Consider the following 22,688-nt stretch of genomic DNA (forward strand, 5'->3'; position numbering starts at 1 on the left):
TGTGACTTGAGGAACCGATAGAGAGACATAAGCACACGCACGCACGCACGTACACACGCGCGCTTTTCTGCTGCCAGTGACAGTCCTTAAACCTGTAACCTCTTCACCTCATCTAACCTAATCCTGACCGTAACCATGACCCTAAATCCAAAAGCCCATAGGTTACCTTTATAACTTTATTTTAATAAACTTATACTAATGCAACAGTATATGAAAAAGTTAAAATTAGCTCCACCTTGACCAACTCCAACAGTAAAATGCTACTTAAACAGTAAATGCACCAGTGAGAAAAAAGAATCCAGTGATATTAATATAATACTCACAGGGGAGTAATTTGACTTACTTGTAAGTAAATTTTTGCATGCAGGACTTTTACTTGTAATGGAGTATTCTTACACTGTGGTATACACCTTTACTGAAGGAAAGGATCTGAATCCACCACTGATGTTAACGTCAAATAAGCCACACACAGACATGTCCCAAACGCATATTCGGCAGTGTGTGTGTGTGTGTGCCCCTTGAGTCTCATGACATCTCATGACACTGATCATGCGTACCTCTCCTAACAATCTTTGATTAATCAGCTGATGCTCTTATCAGTGAGGAGCGTCCATGCCAAAGGACTGACTAACACCAGTCATGTTGTTGTTGTTGCCTACCTCAACTGTTGCAATGATGAACGGGGTTGTCTGTAACCGGTAACTTGCCACTCTGATTACCACAGCCATCGTGTCGTGTGATGGTGACGACTGTGTGTATTATCCACAGGAAGTTGAAATACATTGGTGAGAATTTCTGACTCACTGACACACAAGAAACAAAACAAAGACACAATACATGATGACACAGCCATGATATAATGTACACAAATCACATAACATCATTTCAAGGTTTATATGATTTCAATCTGGTTTCCAACCTTTTTTTGGCTTGGGACCCTATAAAGCCAAGCAATGCCTAACCTCTCATCACACTGCATGAGCTGTCAACCAAAGAGGGATGTTCTGTCTCCTTTCATTTTAGTTTGTAGAGTCCTGAGGAGGTATAACTCTCCAGTATTTCAAGACAAAAAAGGCAAAGACTTGAGAAACGTTGAGGGATTTATCTTGCAAATCATATCCTATGCAATCATGTAACACCTGTCAGGATATAACGAATGGCCTTCACTTCAGACTCAACTTAATGACCCTGAACATCCCTCAGACTGACAGGCTGATTGCAGTGCAGTTGTAGTCCTTGTATTTGCTCGCCACCTAGTGGTAACAGTTGGAAATTGGCACTTTAACACATATTAATCTGCCAGGGGCCATTTTGAACCACACGGCGGTGTTACCACACGCTTGACTGGTGTGAGTAATGTGTAAGACATAAATAAACAAGAAAAGACACAAACATGGGAAAAAAACAAACAACACCTTGAATTGGATACATGTGCCTGTAGCTAAAACGCGTTATTCTCCCAAATCAACTTAACTGTGAGTATAATCTACTGTACATTACGCTTAATTAAGCATCGTTATAATTGAATAATTTGTCTTTGACTCTGTGAAACAGTTTTGGACTGATGTGTGTCTTTGTTTTGAAGCAGGAAATAGATTTTCAGTAATTTGAAACATATCAACAATTTGCATTTTTGGTTTATGACTGGATCTTACTGAGAAGAGCATTGTTTGTGGCAGATACCTTAGATGTGGGCAATGACTTGAGTTGGTGTAATCAGAGCCATACTTTTACTTTCCTTCACACATTAAATTACATCCCGGATGTCCTGTGAGAGGAGATAACCCTCTGGATGCCACATCTGTCCTGCAGATGTGGTATTTGTCCACATTGGAGTTGGCTTCCAGTATTTTCAGCAAAGAGTCCTGGATCGGCTATTCCAAATGTGCAAATTGTATAATTTGTTGAAAGAAAAATGATGTACTTGTTTTGATTTTTAAGGGAGAAAAATGTCTTAGTTTGTATGTGGTGCACATTAGTGGCCTCATTATAAGTCTGCTGCATATTTTTATAGTGTCATTCTGAAGCTGACTTATTTTTCAGAAGAGTTGGTATAATGTCCAGCCCCCCCCCCCTTTAATGAAGAAAGCAAACACATCACCTAAAGTCCGTTAAGTTTGGTAAGGCTCAGGCTAATAATCAATACTGATAGAGACAAGTTTAAGTGTTGGGCGCTGCTTGCTCGGCCATCTCAATTTGAAAACTTTCCTCCACGGGTTTCCTACTCTTGGCTGGTCCCTCTTGTTTGAGACCAATTAATGAGGCGGCTAAACTCATTAATTGGCCGCTTAATTGGCCCCTGTAGCTGCGCGCGCTGCTTCCGCTGGCTTTTAGCGCACCGCCATCCCTCCCTCCCGCTGCCAAGCATCACAATCCCACCTTGTCACAACGATTTAGGGTCAATCCCTCAGACGGGAAGGTGCTCTCGCCGTGGACCCCCCCGCCACCTCTGGATCCCCCTCTATCAGTATCTCCCTCCCACTCTATCTCGGTGTTTTATGTCTGCGTCACAACAAGTCGGTCGAGAGCGAGAGGCAGGGATGATGGCGTCTCTGGCGGCTTGATTCCGGTGCTACTCAGACAAACCCGCCTTAATAGCATCAATAGGTGGTGGCGGAGGGGGAGATAGGAAGGCAAAAGCGACGGGGACATGACGAAACGGCATCGCGGAGGACGGACAAACTAGGCTGAGAGACGGACAGTCGCCTTTCCCCCCTCCTCCCCCCCCTCGCTGACGGCTTGACTGACACACATAGCCGCTTGGCACAGACAGGGACATACATGCACATCATCCACTTTTTGCAAGCACGCAGGCTGCGCATCCGAGCGGGCAGTAATTGGGCAGCGGAGATCCACAGCAGATGAGGGCATTTCATGTCCAGCCTGCCCAGGAATCACTGTGACCCCGACGGAAAGGAGTTCGACTTGACAGGTACCCTTCACCGGCCAGCTTACTATACAATTTGCCTGATTTCCTTTTTGATTCACAAAAGGCTACGTACACTGTTATGTATCCTGCGTCTGTCTTGACTTGAGTGCATGCACTGGAACAAATGCTCAACGTGCAGAGATAATGTCTGCACAGTCATTTCATGCATCTGTTCAAGTTTTTAAGATGTTGGGAGAAGAAGAAGAAAACAGCAAAGTGCCTGGCAGATGCTTCAAGTAGCTGCACAGTGATTTTTTGCTCATTCAGTCAAACTGTATTGCAGCAGTCATCATGCAGTGTTGTATGTGTGTGTGTGTGTGTGTGTGTGTTTCATGTGTGCAGTAATCATTTGTCTTGCTCTCTGGTTGTGTACTCACTCTCATCTTTCACTGTGGTGGATACAGGCTGTCGCTATGCTCTGGTCTAAAAGGAGGAGGTGGGGGGTGGGAGGGGGATTTTAACCCCTTTGCACGAAGCCCGCCTGTCTGAGAGCCAGCCGAAACGCAGGGGCCATAAACCCCTCTGTCAGCAATGGCAGCAAAGTATTCAGCGAATAAATCGGATTTCCATTTCACATGAGCCCTGCTCTCTCTCTCTCCTCTCTGTCTCTCTCCTCAGGATGGGGGGAGTAAGTGAAGGAGATGATGTGTTGGCTCGATGGAGTGATGGACTACTGTACCTCGGCAATGTGAAAAGAGTAAGTGCTTGTGGGAGTGTGTATGTGTGTGTGACAGAAAGAGACTTTTGAGTGTGTGTGCAGTGTGTGTGCAGTGAGTGTGTTCGCTTGGATTTGAAAAGACTTCCATTTAGTTTTGTCAATCATTCCGCTCACCTGCTATCTCCCTCTCAGGTAGATGGAGTCAAGCAATGTTGTCTGGTGAGATTTGAGGACAACTCGGAGTTCTGGGTACTGAGAAAGGACATTCACTCATGTAAGAAAAAAGTTTTTTTTTCTACCTCTCCCCTCAGCTAGAAGAGTAAATAGCTTCCTGTTGAGAGCACTTTGTATTTCTTGGGTTAAAAAAATGCTCCTAGTTTGAGTTTTTGAATGCGCAAATGCTCAGCTGAACTCAAACTAAAGGTGTTTCCACTCTGAAACTTTACCTGAGGACTTGAAGGAATACTTTTCTGATTATTTCCCCTTGTGAGCTTAAAACTTTTCATTTTTTGTACCTTTTGTCTCAGGATCTCTGAATTGTCGTTGAAAAAATGCAGAGATGAAATTACTGTCACATTCAAGGTTATGATGCTGAGTGCTCTGAGTACTCTGATCGGGGCACGTTGAAAAGTAATTGGTATATTAGAGTCTATTTATGAATTTATTAGACTAATGACTCCTCAGGGAAATGGCGCCCCCACTCCACTTTACATCAAGCGAAGGGGGAAGTTGGACGCTTGTTAGGACCAGGCTGAATATCCACCTCTCAAATGAAGTGAAATCTAAAAGGGTGCAGGAGACACTGAAATCAATGAGGTGGCAAGGATGTGAATCAATATACATAAATTAATGCTGTTGACTGTTCTCTCTCTGTCTTCCTCTTTCACATTTACTTCCTCCCCTCCCCTGCCTCTCTGTGTCTTTCTCTGTTTGCCTCAGTCGCTGCTGGAGTGGAAGAAGTTTGCTGTATTTGTGATGCTCCGCCTCTTAAAGAACCCCTCATAAATTGTCTTAAATGTCGCCACGGTAAGGAAGCACGCCTGCTCATACGCTGTCAAGCAATGGTTCTCCACCAGTTCTTGCACTGACCTTGAAGATTTGACACAACATGGTAAATAACTGTTGCTCTTTAAAGGAAACAGCACAGAAAACCATGTATCGTAAATGACAGATATGAGTTGCTGCACCTGCATCCTGACTAGAATGAAAAAGAGATACCCATAGACATGGAACTTTATTCATAGACTTAAATGCCACAAGATGTCTTTTCTTGGGCTAATTTAAAGATCCCCTCCAGACATATTTTAAGACATAAAAATACGCTGCATTGAATAAGAATTTGTGTCTGACCTCCTTCAGCAGATGAATGTGACAACAGCCTTCAAGTGTCAAACTCTGCACATACATCATTCTGCACAGAGAAACTCAAACATCCAAGTGAAGCAGCAATAAGCAAAACATATTTTTGAGTGGAGGGGGACTTTAAAAGTATTATGATGAAATGAAATACTGTACACTGAAGTGCAAGTCGGAAGGAGTTTTACAAACACTCAGCACCAGGATGCACGCGCAGGAAAGGGAAGTACATTTTACTGTCATGTCTCTGTCAGACAAACAGGGTTGCTGACAGTTTGTTTTGAGGAAAAAGCAGACAAACATACTCCATGCTCCCTAGATCCAAACAGTATAGTAAAATATTTTGCATACTGCTGAAACAAACCAGCAGAGCACTAAACATAGAACTGGTCTGCCATTATTGTCACTCCGGCTGTCTGTCTTGTAAACACGAATGAAACGCTTTGCCTCCTCCTCCCATTACAGGTTATCATCCAGAGTGCCACACGCCAACCATCGAACCGGAAGCTGACAGCGATTCGTGGATATGTCGGCAATGTGTCTTTGCAGTCTCAACCAAGGTCAGGCTGCTAATCTCTCCGTCTCACACTCTGGGCAAAAAATATTCAGTGTGTAATATGGGAGAAATCCAGTCAAATATATCAGGCGTTGCTGTCGCTATACTGTTACTATACACTATACAGCAGAAAATGGGTTTATTCGAGGCAAAAGCGAGACAAAAAAATTCCCTCAGTATTGACTTCAATATTAGATGTTCTACATTGTGTCAGAGAAATCATGAAGAATCAATAGTTATGAAGCTGAAAAATGATGCTGAAGTTGAGAGAAGTACATTTAAAGTCAATCAATCACATGTGCTCCAGTTCTGTAGATATGAGATGAGAAATCACCCGGTTAATTGTCAATTGCTCAATGTCCATATCTCATTGTCCAGACTTCCGCTGCTTTGGACACTATCTCTCACAGCTGACCTACAATAAAATGAGACGAATTGCTTTCTCCCCACCGAATGTGATCTGTCTCCCTCGCTGTTCTGACATGACAGTGTTTTGAGGGGTCACCGACCAATCAGTTCTGTCCTAAAATTGTGTTTTCAGAGAGGCGGGGCCCTCAAACGGGGACGCTTCGCCCGGCTCATGCAATTTATGAAACTCCGGCTCCCCTACCAGCTGTCGTCTTTAGACTGGGACCCGCAGCATCTGACCAATCAGCAACAGTGTTACTGCTACTGTGCCGGACCTGGAGAGTGAGTGACACTGCAGAGGCCAGTTAAAGTTTGAATGTACAGTTCATGTATGTTCTTTAACATTAGGCATTTTCTCTGAAAGCGTGATCTCATCTAACTCAAAGTCATCTTGTGGATTATTTGCAAATTGCATGCAGCATATCAGACGTGTCAAACAGTATTAGCAGTTTGAGTTTGTTTTGACTTTATTGGAATCATGTATGAGTGATGTTTACTGCATCAGTTCAGATACCGTCAGGTAAGTTGTCAATCAAAAAATCTTTTTTATGCATTTGCTGTGTTTTCCATACTTTGCTGCTTTGCTTATGTTGCACTCTTTTGCTTATGTGGCAAACTCCACCCACTTGGCACATAAAACCGTGTAAAACAAACTCACAACTGCCATATCTTTATGAGTTGTAGGACCCGGTGGGAGTTTACATCTCAAGACACATTTCAGCTTAGAAAATGTGAAGTAGCAACTGCAGTCATCAGCCTTCAGTCTTCCCTCAATTATACATAAAAACAAACTTGTCTGGCGACACGTTCGAGACATTCATTCATTCATGTGTTTAAAGTCTCTTGATGTTTTCATGTTGGACTGCAGGTGGAACCTGAAGATGTTACAGTGTGGAAGCTGTGGTCAGTGGTTCCACGAGGCCTGCACACAGTGTCTAGCCAAGCCATTACTGTATGGAGACAGGTGCGTTACTGAGCATTACTGTAAAAAGCTCTGGATTCTTTATATTCAGAATTATAATTTTGTCTCTATAATCAGTTCCGAGTATGTTCATATGCACACAAATTTTAAGGCAATATTTGGTATAGCTAGACGGACATGGGATTTTTGAAGCAGATATCCATATTTGAGAGTGAAAATAAATACATTCTGATAATGATATATTGGCTCATATCAGCTATTTTACACTTAACATAAATAACATAACATTTTTGGCACTGATCTCTCACATTTGGTCATTTAAGAATTGTAACAAGGATAGTTCAGTCTAGACAGTAGAGTAAACTAAATTAATAAACATAAAATGCCAGTAAGGTTTGAACATTCAATCATTATAAATAATCCCTTTAAATAAGCACATTTTAAACTTGAAATAAAGAAATTAAGATAAACAAATGAAAAATAAAGTAGCCTGTAAAGCTGTTTTTACTGCACTTTCACATTTGCATATCTGTCAACATATACATCGATACCGATATATTTGTGGTAGGTCAATATTAGCTGATAATACCATGCTGATATATCAGTCAGGATCTAATATTTGGATTGTGTTTTCATGCGAGACATGTAACGTCTCTGTTGACCTGGTTTGCATTGATCAGTCTTTTTTTATTGGTCTACCCCTCACCACATGTGTTTTCTTTGTTAGGTACAAAATTCAGGTTTAGACGGAGCAGAAACCTACCTGTGCTAACTGACTTACATGTACTCTGATTGCAAACTCACTAGGGCTGCAACTAAAGGTTATTTTGATTTTCAAATAATCTGTCGACAATTTATTTGATTAATTGATTCGTCGTTTAATCTATAAAATGTCAAAAAAGAGTGAAAAAACTGAATTTCTCGGAGTCAGAGGTAACGTCTTCAGATTGCTTGTTTTTTCCAACCAACATTCAAAATATTCAGTTTACAATCATATAAAACAGAGAAAAGCAGCATATTTAAGGATCTGCAACCAGTGAATGTGATGAATAACAAACTCAATTAATCAATTATCAAGATTGTCTGTCAATTGACTAATTGATTAACCGTCTCAACCGTAGATTTCAGTCTGATTTAGGTAATCAGATGAAGACGTATACACGACAGCTTCACTTGTCAGAGAATAATTTTAATTAGCTTAAGAATTATTAGTGTGCATGTTAATGTACTCACTGGGTTGTGTTACAAGGACAAGAGCGCCTCACATACTCAGAGCAAAGGGACAGCGACAGACAGCAGAGCAGACATATCACCTCTCTAATAGTAGTTCAGATATGATGTTGGGAGGATATGCAAGCTGCTTATCGCAGTGCAGTTTGCATCTCGTGCGTGTAATAAAATGTATCCATCCATTAAGTTATTATTGTCATTAACCATCTGTGTTAGCCGACTGGGTTCTACACCCACCCTGACACTGTGTTATTGCTGAACCTGTCTGAGGGGGGAAAAAAGGAGGGATTAGATTTAGATTGACAGTCAGGGAGAGTGAGGCTGGATTGGTACAACATCCGCTGAGCAGGTGATGGAGGAAGAGTGAAGACTGAGTTCACAGTTGGAATAGTAAGCATGTGCTGCCATTGTACTGTGTCTGCACTTCATCTTTCTCAATGACCTTCAGCGAACACCTGCATATAGAAGGACAGATGCACACAATATTTTTGTGGTATGGGCTGAGGTTCAGGGTCACCCAGAACAGAATGTTGTAGTGAAACAGATAAACCTGTCTGTTTATTTTCAGTTCAGGTTGATTTTTTAGAGAAGACAGAGTGCAAAGTAAAGTAAAGAGGTAAAAAAGCACAGTGTATGTGATCAGCTTGGACTAAATGATAAGAAGCCTGTGAGGACAAAAAGTTTTCACAGAGTTAATATGCTTTAAATGAAGACAGCGATGTACAGATTGTATGTGAGGATAAAAACAAAGGACTAATATTTCACATAGAAAAGACCAAATTTAGGATAACAACTGTTTTTTGAAACTCAATGACAAACAAAGTCATCAAGGAGGAGAAACATACGCTTTTTTAGGATAAATGGTATTTCACGGAGTCACATGATGCCTGTCTGACTTTTTTCCCATGTGTCTTTTTAGGTTTTATCAGTTCCAGTGCTCAGTATGTACAAAGGGACCAGAGACCATCCAAAGACTACCCATGACCTGGTGATGTTAACAGTAAAAGTTTTACTGGCATGTTTGCAGCAAAAAAAATCACTACAATTTTACACAGTGGTTATTTGAAAGTAATAGAAAAGACATCAGGAGTTAATTAAAACTAATTTCTTGTTTTTCTTCTTCAATCACATTTTAAAGAACAAGTAATTTTTTCAGTACATTCCATGTCTATTTTGAGAGAAAACTTAATTTTGTTAGTCAGTGCTACTTCACACAACAACACAGCATAGACTGATATTGCTGTGTGTAATAAAAATGTGGTATATCAACCTAGGCTCACAAATGTTGTAAAATATTCTGAAATATGTAAAAGAAATCTGAAAATTGTTTTCCAGTTTTATTTTTTGTCTTTTTTGTATTTTACCTTTTTTATTGTCTAATTCTCACTATTTTGTTATTTAAAATGCAGGGTGGATTTGGCTCATTTAGTGCTCTACCATCTCTCACTGTGCTGCAAGAGGAAATACTTTGATTTTGACCATGAAATCCTGTCCTTCACCAATGAGAATTGGGAGTCGTTGCTGCTAGGCGCGGTATTGATATTTCCTCGTTTAAGCACCATGATGAAATGATGTGAAATGCTGCCAGCCTTTTTGCATTTGAGATTTAAGCCTATTAACCACCATTAAAGTAAAATTTAAGTTAAAAAAAGCTTGACCTCTATGTAAGCTTAAAGGGGAACACCACTAAGTTAAAGAATTACATATGATATTGTTTTTTTTTATGATCTGGGACAGTGGTTCACAACCTTTTTTGGCTGACGTATCCCCACAGCTCTACCAGATGAGCTCAAGGACCCCTCATCATCCGTCATGTTCCAAATATGTTAATTTCAGTTGATTTTAAAGTGCATTTAGTTTAGCACTATTACTTAGGGTTAGGCTATGTAAAAGTGAATATACTATATTTTTTCATACAATTGATTAGGTTGGTTTGGTTTGCATTTGTACTACTGGACAATTAAACTATTTATCCATTACTTTTAGCTAACTTTTTCAGCCATTTACCCATTACATTTAGCAGTTTCAACTGTTTGTCCAATACTAGCTAGTTCTAAGATTGTTAGATTGCGCATACAAATATAAATGTTTAAACTTTTGTCACCTTTGTAATATGGCAATGCTACACATCATTAGATTGGTTAGATTCTCCACAATTCAATTGTTCAGTTAATTTTACGGAAACCATGAACACCAAAGTATAATTCATTCAGATTAACCGGCATGGTAAAGAGAGACAAAAAAAAGTGGTGACTCCCTATCTTTGAAGCGATTATAAAGTCTATATACATATATATATATATATATATATATATACACACACATTTAAAATTCTGCATTTTGTGTTTACTTGTGTTATCTTTGACTAATATTTAAATTAGTTTGATGATCTTAAACATTTAAGTGTGACAAACATGCCAAAACATGACAAAAAAATAAGAAATCAGGAAGGGGGCAAACACTTTTGCACACCACTGTAAATATATATATATATACAGAAGTACCCCCGGGGTGACAAGCGTTTGGGGATCACTGATCTAGGACCAGCATTTGTAAATATGAATGAGTTTTGACAAATCCTCAAACTAGAGTGCTGAGGCTCAAAGTTGTCTGAAGTTGCTCCACAGAGAATAAACAGGAAGATAAAAGTAGAGGTGACTGAGAGAGACACCAGGGGGAATTTTTTGAGCATTTCCTGAACATCTATCTGAGGTTATGGGTTCTCCTTTAAGCTGTTTTTAAAAGACATTTTGAAATGTATTTTTTGTCCTGTCATCACATGACAGCAGGGTTTTTCTGCCATGTAGCTTCAACAAGTAATTTTCCATATTAACACTATTGCTGTCAGCGACTGTAAAAGAATAGGATTGTATGCATTAAAGGTTTTCTGTCTGATGGCCGTCCACTGTGTAAACACAGCTTTGATTTTTAATTCCTGTCTGTCCTCTAGCTCTCTGACACGCCAAGGCAAGACCGCTGTCACAATCTCCTCAACGCTCTGAACTCCCACAAAGACAGGTAAGTCATCGCATATGATGAGAAGAATAAACACCGACCACACATGACTGGATTGATGAGTAGCTCTCTATGAATAGAGGAGTCTTCTTAGTGCTCCGTAGTTTGTAAGGTTGGACATCCAGGCTGAAATAAGCGAGGTGAAATGTGTGACTTTGAATAAAGAGGGAGCAAAATGTAACTGCCAATTAGACCTGATGAAATGTATCACCTTTTGGTGCTTATTTTGTCTTGTTAGAAAAGGACACAAGTCATTTTTTAATCACAATAACCAGTCTAGAGGTCTAATTGCTTTAAGTGTTTTTTCATAGAATTTTGCAAAAACAAAAACAAAACCTAGCAGTCACAAAACTGCAAATTTCTACAGGCAAAGTCTGCTCTAATAACGTATACTTCATTACACAGCAATACCTTTGAAATGTTCCTGAGTCTACTTTTTCATCAGGAGATTAAGTACATTTCGTTACATAATGTTAAATTCATTATTAGCATCAAAGCGGAGTAATGAAAAAACACATACACACATAAGGTGATGATACATTTTAAGAACCAACACCAGACTGTACAAGCTGTTTCTTTGATGTTGCCCTAGGTTTGTCTCCGGAAAGGAGATCAAGAAGAAGAAGTGTCTTTTTGGGCTACAGGTCCGAGCCCCACCTCCGCTGACATCTGATTCGTCGCCCCTCATCACCGACCCACCTATCAATATCACGCACCGGAGAAGGTCAGAGTAAGGACAACGTCTCTCTTTTCAGCTCTTATCTCAATAAGAGCTCTAGGATTCCCACAGGGCATATAGTCATTATGCATGAACAATTAACTTTAGGAATCAAAGGACTGCAATTTTCATATGCCAGCAAAAGTATCCGTGTCTTAATATTCTCCTAAAAGAGTATAAAGCCCCCCTGTGTGCTTACGTTTGTACATCCGTAAGTGTGTCTGTGCATGTGTCCTGTAGTTTGCAGATTTCATAGACACGCTTTTCATTTTAAATAAGTTTTAGCATATAGCTGGTGCTTATTCGGACTGAATTACAATTGAATAATTTGCAGTGGAGCAGTCTTAAAGGGAAATGTGAATGGGATTGGTGGTTCTTTTTTTTTTTTTTTTTTTACAAAAATCATATTTGAGTCTCTGAAACACAAGTATAAAGTTTACTTATATGGAAAAAAATATACGTATCTTCAGTAATTCATCCTTCCTTTGCTCATCTAAATATCTACAAGCTGCAAGTTTCCAGTAGCCAGCAAGAGACACTGATCTTATTGGCTGAAATCACTTTAGGCTTCACTCCTATTTCTGACAGAAATGTGATGTGTGATGTGTAATGAAATGTGTTCATACAGTCACATCAGAGGCAACAAATATTATCCCTTTCCAGAGATATCTGCTGTCTAAATTTATACTTCATAATTTAAATGGCAACCAGCAGTAAAGAAAACAAGAGTCAAAGTCACAGTGCTGACTCAAAACCTATATTCCTGCCACATAGATTGTTCACAATGTGGTAATTAAAGTAATTAAGGCAGAAAAGCAGCTGGGGCTAAAGATGGTGATGATGGTCGTCGGTTTGTCAATATTACACAGAAAAAGATATCTCGGTAAGTCCAGGACAGATTGCTATGAAATTTTCAACATTGGCTCAGGAGGAAGTAACATAAAGAAGGAAACTATAGTTGGATAAACCAAATTTAAGTTTATTACAGATATTAAATAAAAAGAAACAAAATATAAACAAAGTGGTGTCCCTCACATCCAGAGAGAGGAGGTGGAGAAGGAAAAGTCATTTAAGAAATAATTTATCCTAAAGGTTTGCCACTGATTGACAGGAGCAGGTGACTGGTCTTAGCTTCCTGAAACAATTAAAGGGCAAGTACACAGAAACACACTGCACAGGACATAACATGTGGTGTGGATATTCACAATCCTCAGAAGATCATTTCCAATGATGTAAATGACCCTCTGACACAAGTCTAGCGACACCACCAACATTGTCTTCTATAACCCAGTCTAAATTGAGTTACGAAACTAATGGCAGGACTTTCTTTAAATTAGCTGTGGATATTCACAGCCCGTAGAGGCCGAACCTTTTCTATTTTGGACACTCCATGAGCTTTCCTCTAGTGCCACCCCAGGTCAAATGATCATCTTTGTATGCAAAACACTGCAAACAGGTTTTCATTGAATTGCCACACAAGGCTAAATGGCAGATTGCAACAAAATTTACTGAGAACATTAATGCTCTCCAGAAGGTAAACCCTTTCCATGTCAGACACCACCTTATCTTTTGCGTCACTCTCAGGCCAAGATGTCAACTCTTGTCAACACAAGAGTATACATTTTAATTAATTTAAACTACCTGTATGGCTCTAATTATAGCAAAATGAAGGGTATGTTGTTCATTCCATTCAGCATTTTTCAATTGTGCGTTGTAATGGACATTTCAGCCTCTAGGGGCCACTTTGGGGGTTTAAGACCTGCAGTCTCATTTTCATAAAGAAGTCAGGAGACAAGCTGCAGGAGAGAAGTTCAGTTTCAAGCAGAAGAAGGAGATAGGGAATGTGGGAAATTTGGGGAGGAGAAGGCATCGAGGAAGAGGGTTTTATGGTTTTTCTTTTCATATTTTTCAACCCCTCTGCTGATGATGTTTTGGCTCATATATATGTAAAGTTTGTTGCTAATGTAATACATCAAAATCATACAGTATATCATCTCACTGCTCTCATCTTCTTGGATTTTACACCTCTCAGTAGGCTTTTACGGGGACACTAATAAACTAAACATTGCACATTGGGAATGCGTGTGCTTACGCTTGTACATTAATTTATGTGTGTTTTTGTTCACTTCAGCCCGTTGTCACTACCCTGCCAGAGGAGAGTGGGGGGGCCAGAGTCACGTAAATCAAAGCGTCGCATCATGGAGACACAGGTCAGTGCCTCTGTCTCCATTTCAGGGCGAGGAAGGAGGTCTGGGCCACAAAACCTCTCCGATTATTTTTTTCCTTTTTTTCTCTTTTTATGCAGCCAGGTAAACAGCTCTCTGCGATCCAAATAACCTGTCAGTCAGACACTGTGATGAAGGTTCATTTCACAGTCTAGATCAGTCTGCGTGTCTTTTAACACCCAGTGCAGCTCAGTGCCTCAGTATTTTTCTTCTCCTTTTTCGCTGTATGTTTAATGCCTGGTGGTGCTTTAGAGTCTATGGTTAGAGTAAAAGTAGCGTGCGAGAGATGAAGTGCCGTGTGTTCGGCTCAGTTAAAATGCATAATTCAAATGCAAACTTGGCTGCACAAAAACCTGCTCATGTATTTCATGAACATCTGCAGTTCAGCACCGCATTTATCATGATCATCAAACCCAATTCCCAGCGGATCACACTGAAACAGGCAACATCATATGTGGCAGTTACTATTTTTACACAGCATTCTTAACTGAGAATGCTCATTGTACTGTGTCCTCCTACACAACACTCGGATCTGTGTATGTGCACATACAGTAATCCTGGAACAATACGCTCCACAGAGCACTCGCTTTCACTCTGGCACATCCAGGCCCCATTGTGCCCCTCTGATTGATGCTAATCTCCGTCCGTCTTGGAGGAGCAGGTTTGTTGTAGTGGGGAAACTGAGATGGGAAGGAATGCTGATATGCATAGCCTGGGATCACTTCCAAGTGCACTTTGCAGTCGATTACAGTTTGGCCAGGTGGCGCTGGCACCTTGACAGTGCAGCATTGACAGAGCACATCCATTTAAAGGCACAGACGTCGACTAAGGCCACTGAATAATAATCTCCCATCCTCATAGTAACGCTAGAGAAGGAAATGATAATGGGCCAAGTGTGGTGCCATATGTCACAGTCCAACGATGAGAAATGCAAAAACCTTTAGGTGGCGTCTGCCCAGATGACGTTTCCAGTGATTGATTCCTCTGATGATGCTCTGATGTTTTTACTTTTCATGGGTCGTGAGTCGGTGTGTCAGGAGAGCTGCCTCAATAACCAGCCAGCTCCATGAAATGTGCTATGGAGGTGATACATTTAAGCGGGCTGTGTCGGATGAGCCTTGATGACTTGACTCGTCGACATCCAGTAATGCTAGTAGTGTGGATTTATAGACATATCTGCCCTCAGGCAATGCAGGAACATGGAATTCAAGGTCTTACGTGATTTTTAAGAATGCAAAAAATCTACAAAATGTATATCAACTCAGTTTTTTTTATGTTTTTAGTATGCAAACCTTTGTCTAGACATAGACATATTGAACACAAAACTGAATATTTCATATGCAGAATTAACTTTATGCATGTCTGAGCACAAATGTATCAGAGCTTGAGTGACGCTTGTGATGATGTTGACATCCAGACAAAAGCTGATCTGTGTGTGTCCTGTGCCCAGGCTTGTCCACCCCCAGTTGCCGCCAACCCCGTACTGCCATGTTGCCATGGCTACATGGGAGGGGCCAGCCTTTACAACTCCAGGAAGTCAGAGGAGGAGCTTAGTTTGAGGTAAGGGGTGTTGTACCATTTTAGTTTCTGTATTGATACATTATTGATAATGGTGCGAGAAGAGTTAAAGGGTCACGTCACCCATATTACAAGTAACACATAGCTACAGGAACAGGTGTTGAGTAGGGGGCGCTGTGCTCTCTACCAAGTGATTAACTGTTGGTTGAAAACTGCCTTAAACACTGAGACACTATATAAAATATTATAGGAAACTATCAGGAGAGCGCGTGAGCCTTCTGATTATAATGATAGTTAATAGTGTAATGCGACAGAAAATAAATCTTGCAACAACACAAATATAGTTTACCTCAGCCACCTGGAGGCGACGATGCTGCAGCACCCTCAGCACCCTTGCCGCAGCTATGAAGTAACATGATGCAGATAGACTTGTTATAAGTGCTGAGGTTTTGAGATATCCGCCTCCGAGACTTCTGCTGCCACGCCAGTACAACAGAGGTGCGATTAATTCCCTTGTAGAAAATATTTCCAAGGAAAACTTTTGACAGCAGAGACTTGATAAAATCAATCAATCATTATTTTTCTATCATGTGACCAAAACAAACAAAACTCTTTTTGCCTACATAGTATTGGGGTGACTGCAGAAGTCTTAGCGAAAGATATCTGGAAAATTAAGTAAAAAACAAAACTATCTGCATGGCTAGGTACCACAAGGGGTAAGTTGGAAAATATGTTGTTGTTTTTTTTAATTTTTTGGATAAACTGAACCTTTAAACGATAGTCTTTTTTGCTGTTGTGAAACACAGCTGGATGAAAATATTATTTTATTTTAGATTAAAGTTGTAAAGCAATCGTTGTCTTCAGCCTCTGTGCGTCCTGTCCACAGCTCTCCTCCCAAGCGGATGTATGCCCTGTACCACACCACGTACAATGGAAATACTGCACTCTCCAGGAGTCTCCATCACTACAACAGGTTTTACTCATATATCATCCTCTTTTAAAGTAACCCCTGCTGGACATTTATATAGTCACATGTAGGGTACAATCGCCCATCCAGAGCCACATGTGAAAGCTGTTCTGTTCAACCACAATATTTTACTGTTGGCAGCTGAGTAGCTCCAGTGAGTTCCCCTGCTTGTATATTATTATTACTATTACAGAATCAAGTTAACAGGCTACCATGCACATTATGCACAAACTTATCAGATGCTTATGGCACCAGCTGACTCTTCAGTTGCTGCCTTTGAGCTTTAGCTCTTGAGGATCCTTTTCACCATACACAGAATAAGAACTGAGGACATTTCGGCAGATAAACAGCTCATTTACTTCCGTTTTTATGCTTTCTTCCACATTAGCTAAAATATCCTTGGTTGTAAAAATGGTCTTTTTTTGGAGCAGCATGAAACACATTTGAGTATAAAGCAGAAGATTTGTGAGAACTAAATCACATATCATTACATACAGTACTGTATACTGTATGTCCTTGTTGATGACTTCCTTGAGATCACTGTATGTAATCAAAATGTTATCAGAAGTGTTTAAAACTGTTTGTTTTGACACAGAGTTTGGCCTCTTTGGACTTTTTGAGTTTTCTTGTGATATTTTTCAGAATTCGTATGTTGAAATGCTGATCAACTGTCAAATGCTGGTAATTGGTATTCAGGAATATAACTCACCTTTGGAGAAGTTCTTATAATTTGTATTGAGTTACTTCAGTTTAAACCTACGTTAATTAAATTGTTGGCCACTTGGGGGCAGTGTAAACACAACATTGACATATTATCACATAATAAAGCTGATATTCATTTGCAGTCACGTTTCTGGCCACCGGACAAACGCAGACAAAGCTCTGTCTTAGTCCTACTCTTGAGGGAAATATTCTGGCTCTTTAGCTGCCAAATGCTCCTCTAGGTTCACCAGGTGGCGCTAATTTTCTCCATCTGCTGTTTGGTGCTGGGCAGGTAGTGCAGAGGGTTTTTAGAGCTTTTCACTGAAAACTGCAGGAAATCAATGACCCAAAAGATGCTAAAATGCTCTGTAGATCTGAGAGGCACTGCAGAGTTGGGTGATAATTCTACAAGGAACTCATTTCACCTTACACATACTCATTTGATCCATTGTTTATATAAGATATCGATTAGAAAGATTTAAGTCGTTTGTGGCAATATGTTTATTCATGAATATAACCTACTTTATTTGAATCAGTCGCTGTACCTGACTCCTGTGTTTGTCTGTTTTCCTAGCGTGGAGGACACCTGCAGAGTACCACCACCTTGCTTCCCATACCCCCTCAACTCCAATGGCAGCAATCACCACCACCACCTCCACCAGCACCATCACAGCCACCAACATAACCACCAACACAACCACCAACACAACCACCAACACAACCACCAACACCAGCCGGGGCAGAAGCAGCTGGAGCCCCTCATCCTACGTGATCTGCCCCCTTACCAGGTCGGCATGGGCGGAGGAGGTGGCGTAGGTGGAGGAGGCGGAGGGGGAGGAGGTGGCGGTGGAGGAGGGGGGGTGGTAGTCGGCGGGGGACGGGACAGTGGCCAGGAGCTGGGGAGGAGGGGAGGCAGTGAGGATCTTGGCGAGACGCGTCACACCAGACGGGAAGGTGCAGTATCTTGTGGAGTGGGAAAACGTGAGTTTGTACTGACATGAAGAGGGTAAACACGAGACGCAATGACTGTTTTGCAGTTGCCACAGGAATACTGTGTATGTAATATGTGGCAGTGTTTAAAGTACAAACAAAACAAAAAGAAAAAAAAAATCCCTACACGTTGCAAATCCAGGTTGCTCTCATAGTATCACCTCTATTCTACATCATTATAGCTCACTACTCGTTACTAAATGTCCCTCTTTGCTAGTGTTTCTCTGATATTTGTACTGTTAACTTTGGAATATGCCTTTGCATTTATCATGTTTTATAGTGATGAGAGAAGATATTTAAACCTCCTGATGATTTGTAGATCTTTGGGCCACATCAAGAAGAAGATGTCTTTAATTGTACTCATATCTTGTTATACAGCACTGTAGATAAGCAACAGTATAGTACAAGAAATTAAGAAAAGAAAGATTACTGCTTTTTCATTGCTCAAGTAATGAATATACTTTGATATGTAATTTCATTTTGCATAAATCAAACAGGAAACTTCCGCTAACATGTTGCTAATTTAAAGGAATAGTTTGACATTTGGGAAACCCGCTTATTCACTTTCCTGCCAAGAGTTAGATTAGATGATTGATACCTCTCTCATGTCTGTACGGTAAATATGAAGATAGATCCAAGAGATGGTCAGCTTAGCATAAAGACTGGAAGCAGGGGGAAACAGCTAGTCTGGCCCTGTCCAAAGGTTAAAAAAATCTGCCTTCCAGCACCTCTAAAGCTCACTAACTAACGGTGGTTTGTGTCTTTATGCTAAGCTAAGCTAATGGTCTCCTGGATGTATCTTCATATTTAACAGACACACATGAAAGTGGTATCGATCTTATCCAACTCTTTGCAAGAAAGCGAATGAGTGTATTTCCCAAAATGTGGAACCATTTCTTTAAAAAAACAACATAAGTCAAGAATAATTTAGTATTATTACTATTATCTTCTATAACAATGTGGCTTGTAGCACAAAAGACATTTGAATGACATGAATTGTGTAACACAAGGTACCCAGTGCGCATTCATGTGATGATTTGTAGACCAAAAGATTGATCAAGGTTAAAAACTAGCTACATTTTGTGAAAAAGTGAACGTTTCTTAGATGCTTTTCCAGCATTTCAATTACTATATTTTAATGTGTAGTTAGACCCTACTTTGCATTGAATTATAATAATTTAAATGCTGTTGAAACAATGATTATCTGTAGCCTGGGTGTCAAAAATCATTCACTTTTCAAACCAGATTTAGCCCAATTATTGTCTAGACATCTATACATCTAAATGACCTGACTCAAATCACCAAATCAGTGCATAGTGGGTAAATAAAGAGAACATTTTAAATTTAACTCATTTGTTTTATTTATAGATAACAAAATGATTTATAATATTTTAAAAGTAACTTTTCCCAGCATTTGATATGGATGTCCAAGGGATGAGCAACCTAAACAGCCAGTAGCCAACGCCACCAGCCTTCACTTTTATAATTGCTCATTCATCAACTGATGGTTAATGTTCACATGGAGTTCAGTGAGAAAATTAGCCCAGAAATTAACAGTGATGAACGCTCCATCATCAGCGAGAGGCATGATGACAGCTGGGTGGTGGCTACTGGCTGCTCATGAAAAAGCAGTAACCTTTTATTGGCCAGGAAGAGCCGGAGTAGTACAGATAGTGATGTACATTGTTTTTGGCCACACAAATGGTAGTTTAATGCCTTGCTTAGGGGCACTTTTACAGTAGCGGTTGAGAGATTCCACCTAGTTTCTCCCTGCCCTTTCATCTGCTCAGACGCCAGCTTGTCTGACTTTGGTTTCCTAAACAACAAAATCTCTGGAGGTTTTCATATATTTTCTCATTGCAGTATGTTAATAAGAGATTGTATACATGTTATTACGGGGTTACTAATTTGTTATGTTAGATTTTGTCATAATTTACATTTAGACTACTATATGTATTAGAAATAGGAGCCACAAGAGGGCTTTTGTTTTATAGATAGAATTATATATTCACAATATATTGCTATGACTGAATAACTTTTTTTGTTAATTTTTTGACGTGGTTGCATAGTGCCTATATGGGTTGTGTACCTGCCGATTGATCTGCTGACCTGAGTCGACCAATCAGACGACAGATAGATGAACGAGACCATATTGCTACTAAATAAGAGGATGGCTCTCTGTGGGCACATGGATAAGCAAGGACCAGTTATAATGTTGAGTGGAGTTTTTTGTATAAGAACAGAACTGTGATGTTACTGTACATTCCAAACAAACAACAAAAAAGAAATATATATGTTATTGAAATGTCTGTTTGAAGTCACCAGAATGGAAATTATTTGGAAAGAATGCGTTTTTTGTTTTGTTTTTGCTGAGTGTTAAATGTAATAAAGATCAGCTGAAGGTCCAGCCACTCTAGAGCTGTTTCGTAGGGAGTTCAGTCCCTGCGTTCAAACTAACACGTACAGGTAAAGAAGACAATGACAGGCCTGACTCCTAACTCATACCCATAGTATCTTCCAGGGTCTAACAGTCTATAATTTAAAAGGTACAGCATGGCATTAAGTACGAATTCATAAGTCAAGGCCTGACTGATCGTCTCCCTTCTTCTCAGATGTGTTTATAGAGGCAAGTGAGGTGCTGAAGTTGGATTTTATCTTCGTGCAAACAGGTTACATAAATCTAGAATACTGTGGTGCAAGTTTCAGAGTTTATATTTTATACAGAGGTTTATTTCAGCAATCTGTTACGATAAAACGTACACAAGGTATACATTTATTAGTTTTATCTTTGAAAAAAGACTGTATTACAGGTTTAGTTGCAAAAAACATAAGACAAATACAACATTTATACTGTAATAATCAAACCAATGCAAAACTCTCAGATTTTATTTAAATACTGACCTCTCTGTTGAATTATCTCCTTGCATACATTTCAGGCCAGTGAAATGATGTTACATTGCAATTTCCATCCTCCTCAGTGACTATTTGACTGTAGTTTATTAGGAAGGGGTGTGTTGAACCTTTCTAGGCGATGGTGATGAATGTATTTGTGTGTTTTCTATGGTATGTCTATACCCGTCAAGTGCTTGTTATAGGTTGTACTCTATAGGTGGAACTCAACCAGATTAGTTTAAAACAAAGTAGGAGGAAATAAGACATCAACATTGAGGAACATAATTTATTTTGGGAGAGGTAGTCATCTTTTTCTGATTAGTAGTCAAGTCCAAGTTCAGTTTGATGTATTTTTGGAGAAATTACGTTTGTACATGTATACTCTGCGTTGACACCTAATATGTAACATGAATAATAAAAAAAAAGTTTCACCTCCTACAATGTGTTTTTTTAATCTATTAGTACAAGCACAAACCAGGATTGTGAACTCTGACTCAGGCCTAATAGAACAACTTCAGACATGAGCATGGAAGTTCATTCTTGACCTTGGGATCAGTATGTGTGACAAAATAATATCAATTCAAGGTCCACTTACTAGCTTTTTCCAGGCTTTCAACCACATCTCCTGGTCTCCTTCAGTGAATGGAACTGACTCAGGTGCCACTTGTTGTGGTGACACCTGAGCCAGTTCCATTCCCTGGTGAAGAATGTGCAATGCAGTTGAAAGTGCAAAAAAAGCTAGCCAGTGGACCTTGAATTGAGATTATTTTGTCACCAGTGGTGGAAAGTAACTACATCTAAAATACATTAAGTAAATACATTTACTCAAGTACTGTACTTAAGTACAATTTTAAGGTACATGTGCTTTATTTGAGTATTTTCATTTTATGCTACTTCATACTTCTACTTGACTTCTTTTCAGAGGGACATATTGTACTTTTTACTCCACTACATGTATTTGACAGCTTACTATTTACTTTTCAGATTTACTTTTACTAAAAATCCCAACCTTTTTGACTTGTGAACCCTTACAAAAAAGCAGTTTGTAGTTGGGTTCCCTTTTCACATTTCATTTGTCAATGAGTTGTTATCAGTTCCACCAAAGAGAGATTTCCCCTCTAAACTTCTCTGATGGTTTCACTAAAACAGAGAAACGTGATAATGATAACCAATTTGGGCAGCATAAATTTGTTTTTCCTTCTTTCGTGCCCCATTAATCATCTCACAACCCAGCAGATTTATCTCATGACCCTTTGGAGGGGCCTGACCCTTAGGTTGGGAACCACTAAATTAGAAACTGTAAATTAAGTAGTTAAAACTAGCGCCACCTCAACCAGATACAACAACAGCAACAGTAAAATGCTACTTATGCCTTTTATGCATTGGTATTAACAACCTAATAATGTCACGTATAATAATAAATCACTCAATCAAGTACCATTTTTTGTAGAAGTATTTTTTATGCTTTAAGTGTATTTTGCTTATAATACTTGCTTACAAAACGAATTACTTAAGTTAAAATTTTGAATGCAGGACTTTTACTTGTAGTTGAGTATTTTTATACTGTTGTATTGGTACTTTTTAACTGAATATGTCTTCCAC

At 39.6% G+C, this 22,688-nt stretch overlaps 1 protein-coding gene across 3 annotated transcripts; it reads left to right on the top strand.

The window, feature by feature from the left end:
- The first annotated feature begins 1,315 nt into the window (after positions 1 to 1,315).
- phf1 (PHD finger protein 1) lies at positions 1,316 to 21,524 on the top strand. 3 transcript variants are annotated; one of them, XM_044207780.1, is made up of 16 exons: positions 1,316 to 1,475; positions 2,814 to 2,932; positions 3,548 to 3,626; positions 3,780 to 3,861; positions 4,527 to 4,613; positions 5,409 to 5,503; positions 6,041 to 6,189; positions 6,776 to 6,871; positions 8,979 to 9,047; positions 9,469 to 9,592; positions 11,010 to 11,077; positions 11,667 to 11,804; positions 13,924 to 14,002; positions 15,468 to 15,577; positions 16,422 to 16,508; positions 17,779 to 21,524. In XM_044207780.1, the coding sequence occupies exons 3-16, from the start codon at positions 3,549 to 3,551 to the stop codon at positions 18,203 to 18,205; spliced, it is 1,689 nt and encodes a 562-aa protein (XP_044063715.1). In that variant the 5' UTR covers positions 1,316 to 1,475; positions 2,814 to 2,932; position 3,548; the 3' UTR covers positions 18,206 to 21,524. The 3 variants fall into 3 exon arrangements, with proteins under 3 accessions (XP_044063715.1, XP_044063714.1, XP_044063716.1); XM_044207779.1 differs by lacking the exon at positions 1,316 to 1,475 and having other exon boundaries at positions 1,564 to 2,932; XM_044207781.1 differs by lacking the exon at positions 1,316 to 1,475 and having other exon boundaries at positions 1,567 to 2,932; positions 11,667 to 11,798.
- The last annotated feature ends 1,164 nt before the right edge of the window (positions 21,525 to 22,688 follow it).

The sequence above is a fragment of the Siniperca chuatsi genome, linkage group LG9, assembly GCF_020085105.1.
Source record: "Siniperca chuatsi isolate FFG_IHB_CAS linkage group LG9, ASM2008510v1, whole genome shotgun sequence".
Classification (NCBI taxonomy): domain Eukaryota; kingdom Metazoa; phylum Chordata; class Actinopteri; order Centrarchiformes; family Sinipercidae; genus Siniperca; species Siniperca chuatsi.

Coding starts and splice junctions, on each gene's coding strand:
- phf1 (XM_044207780.1), top strand. CDS start 3,549: ATGGGGGGAGTAAGTGAAGGAGATGATGTGTTGGCTCGATGGAGTGAT. Junction 9,593..11,009: donor AGTCGTTGCTGCTAGGCGCG/GTATTGATATTT, acceptor TCTGTCCTCTAG/CTCTCTGACACGCCAAGGCA. Junction 11,078..11,666: donor CTGAACTCCCACAAAGACAG/GTAAGTCATCGC, acceptor ATGTTGCCCTAG/GTTTGTCTCCGGAAAGGAGA.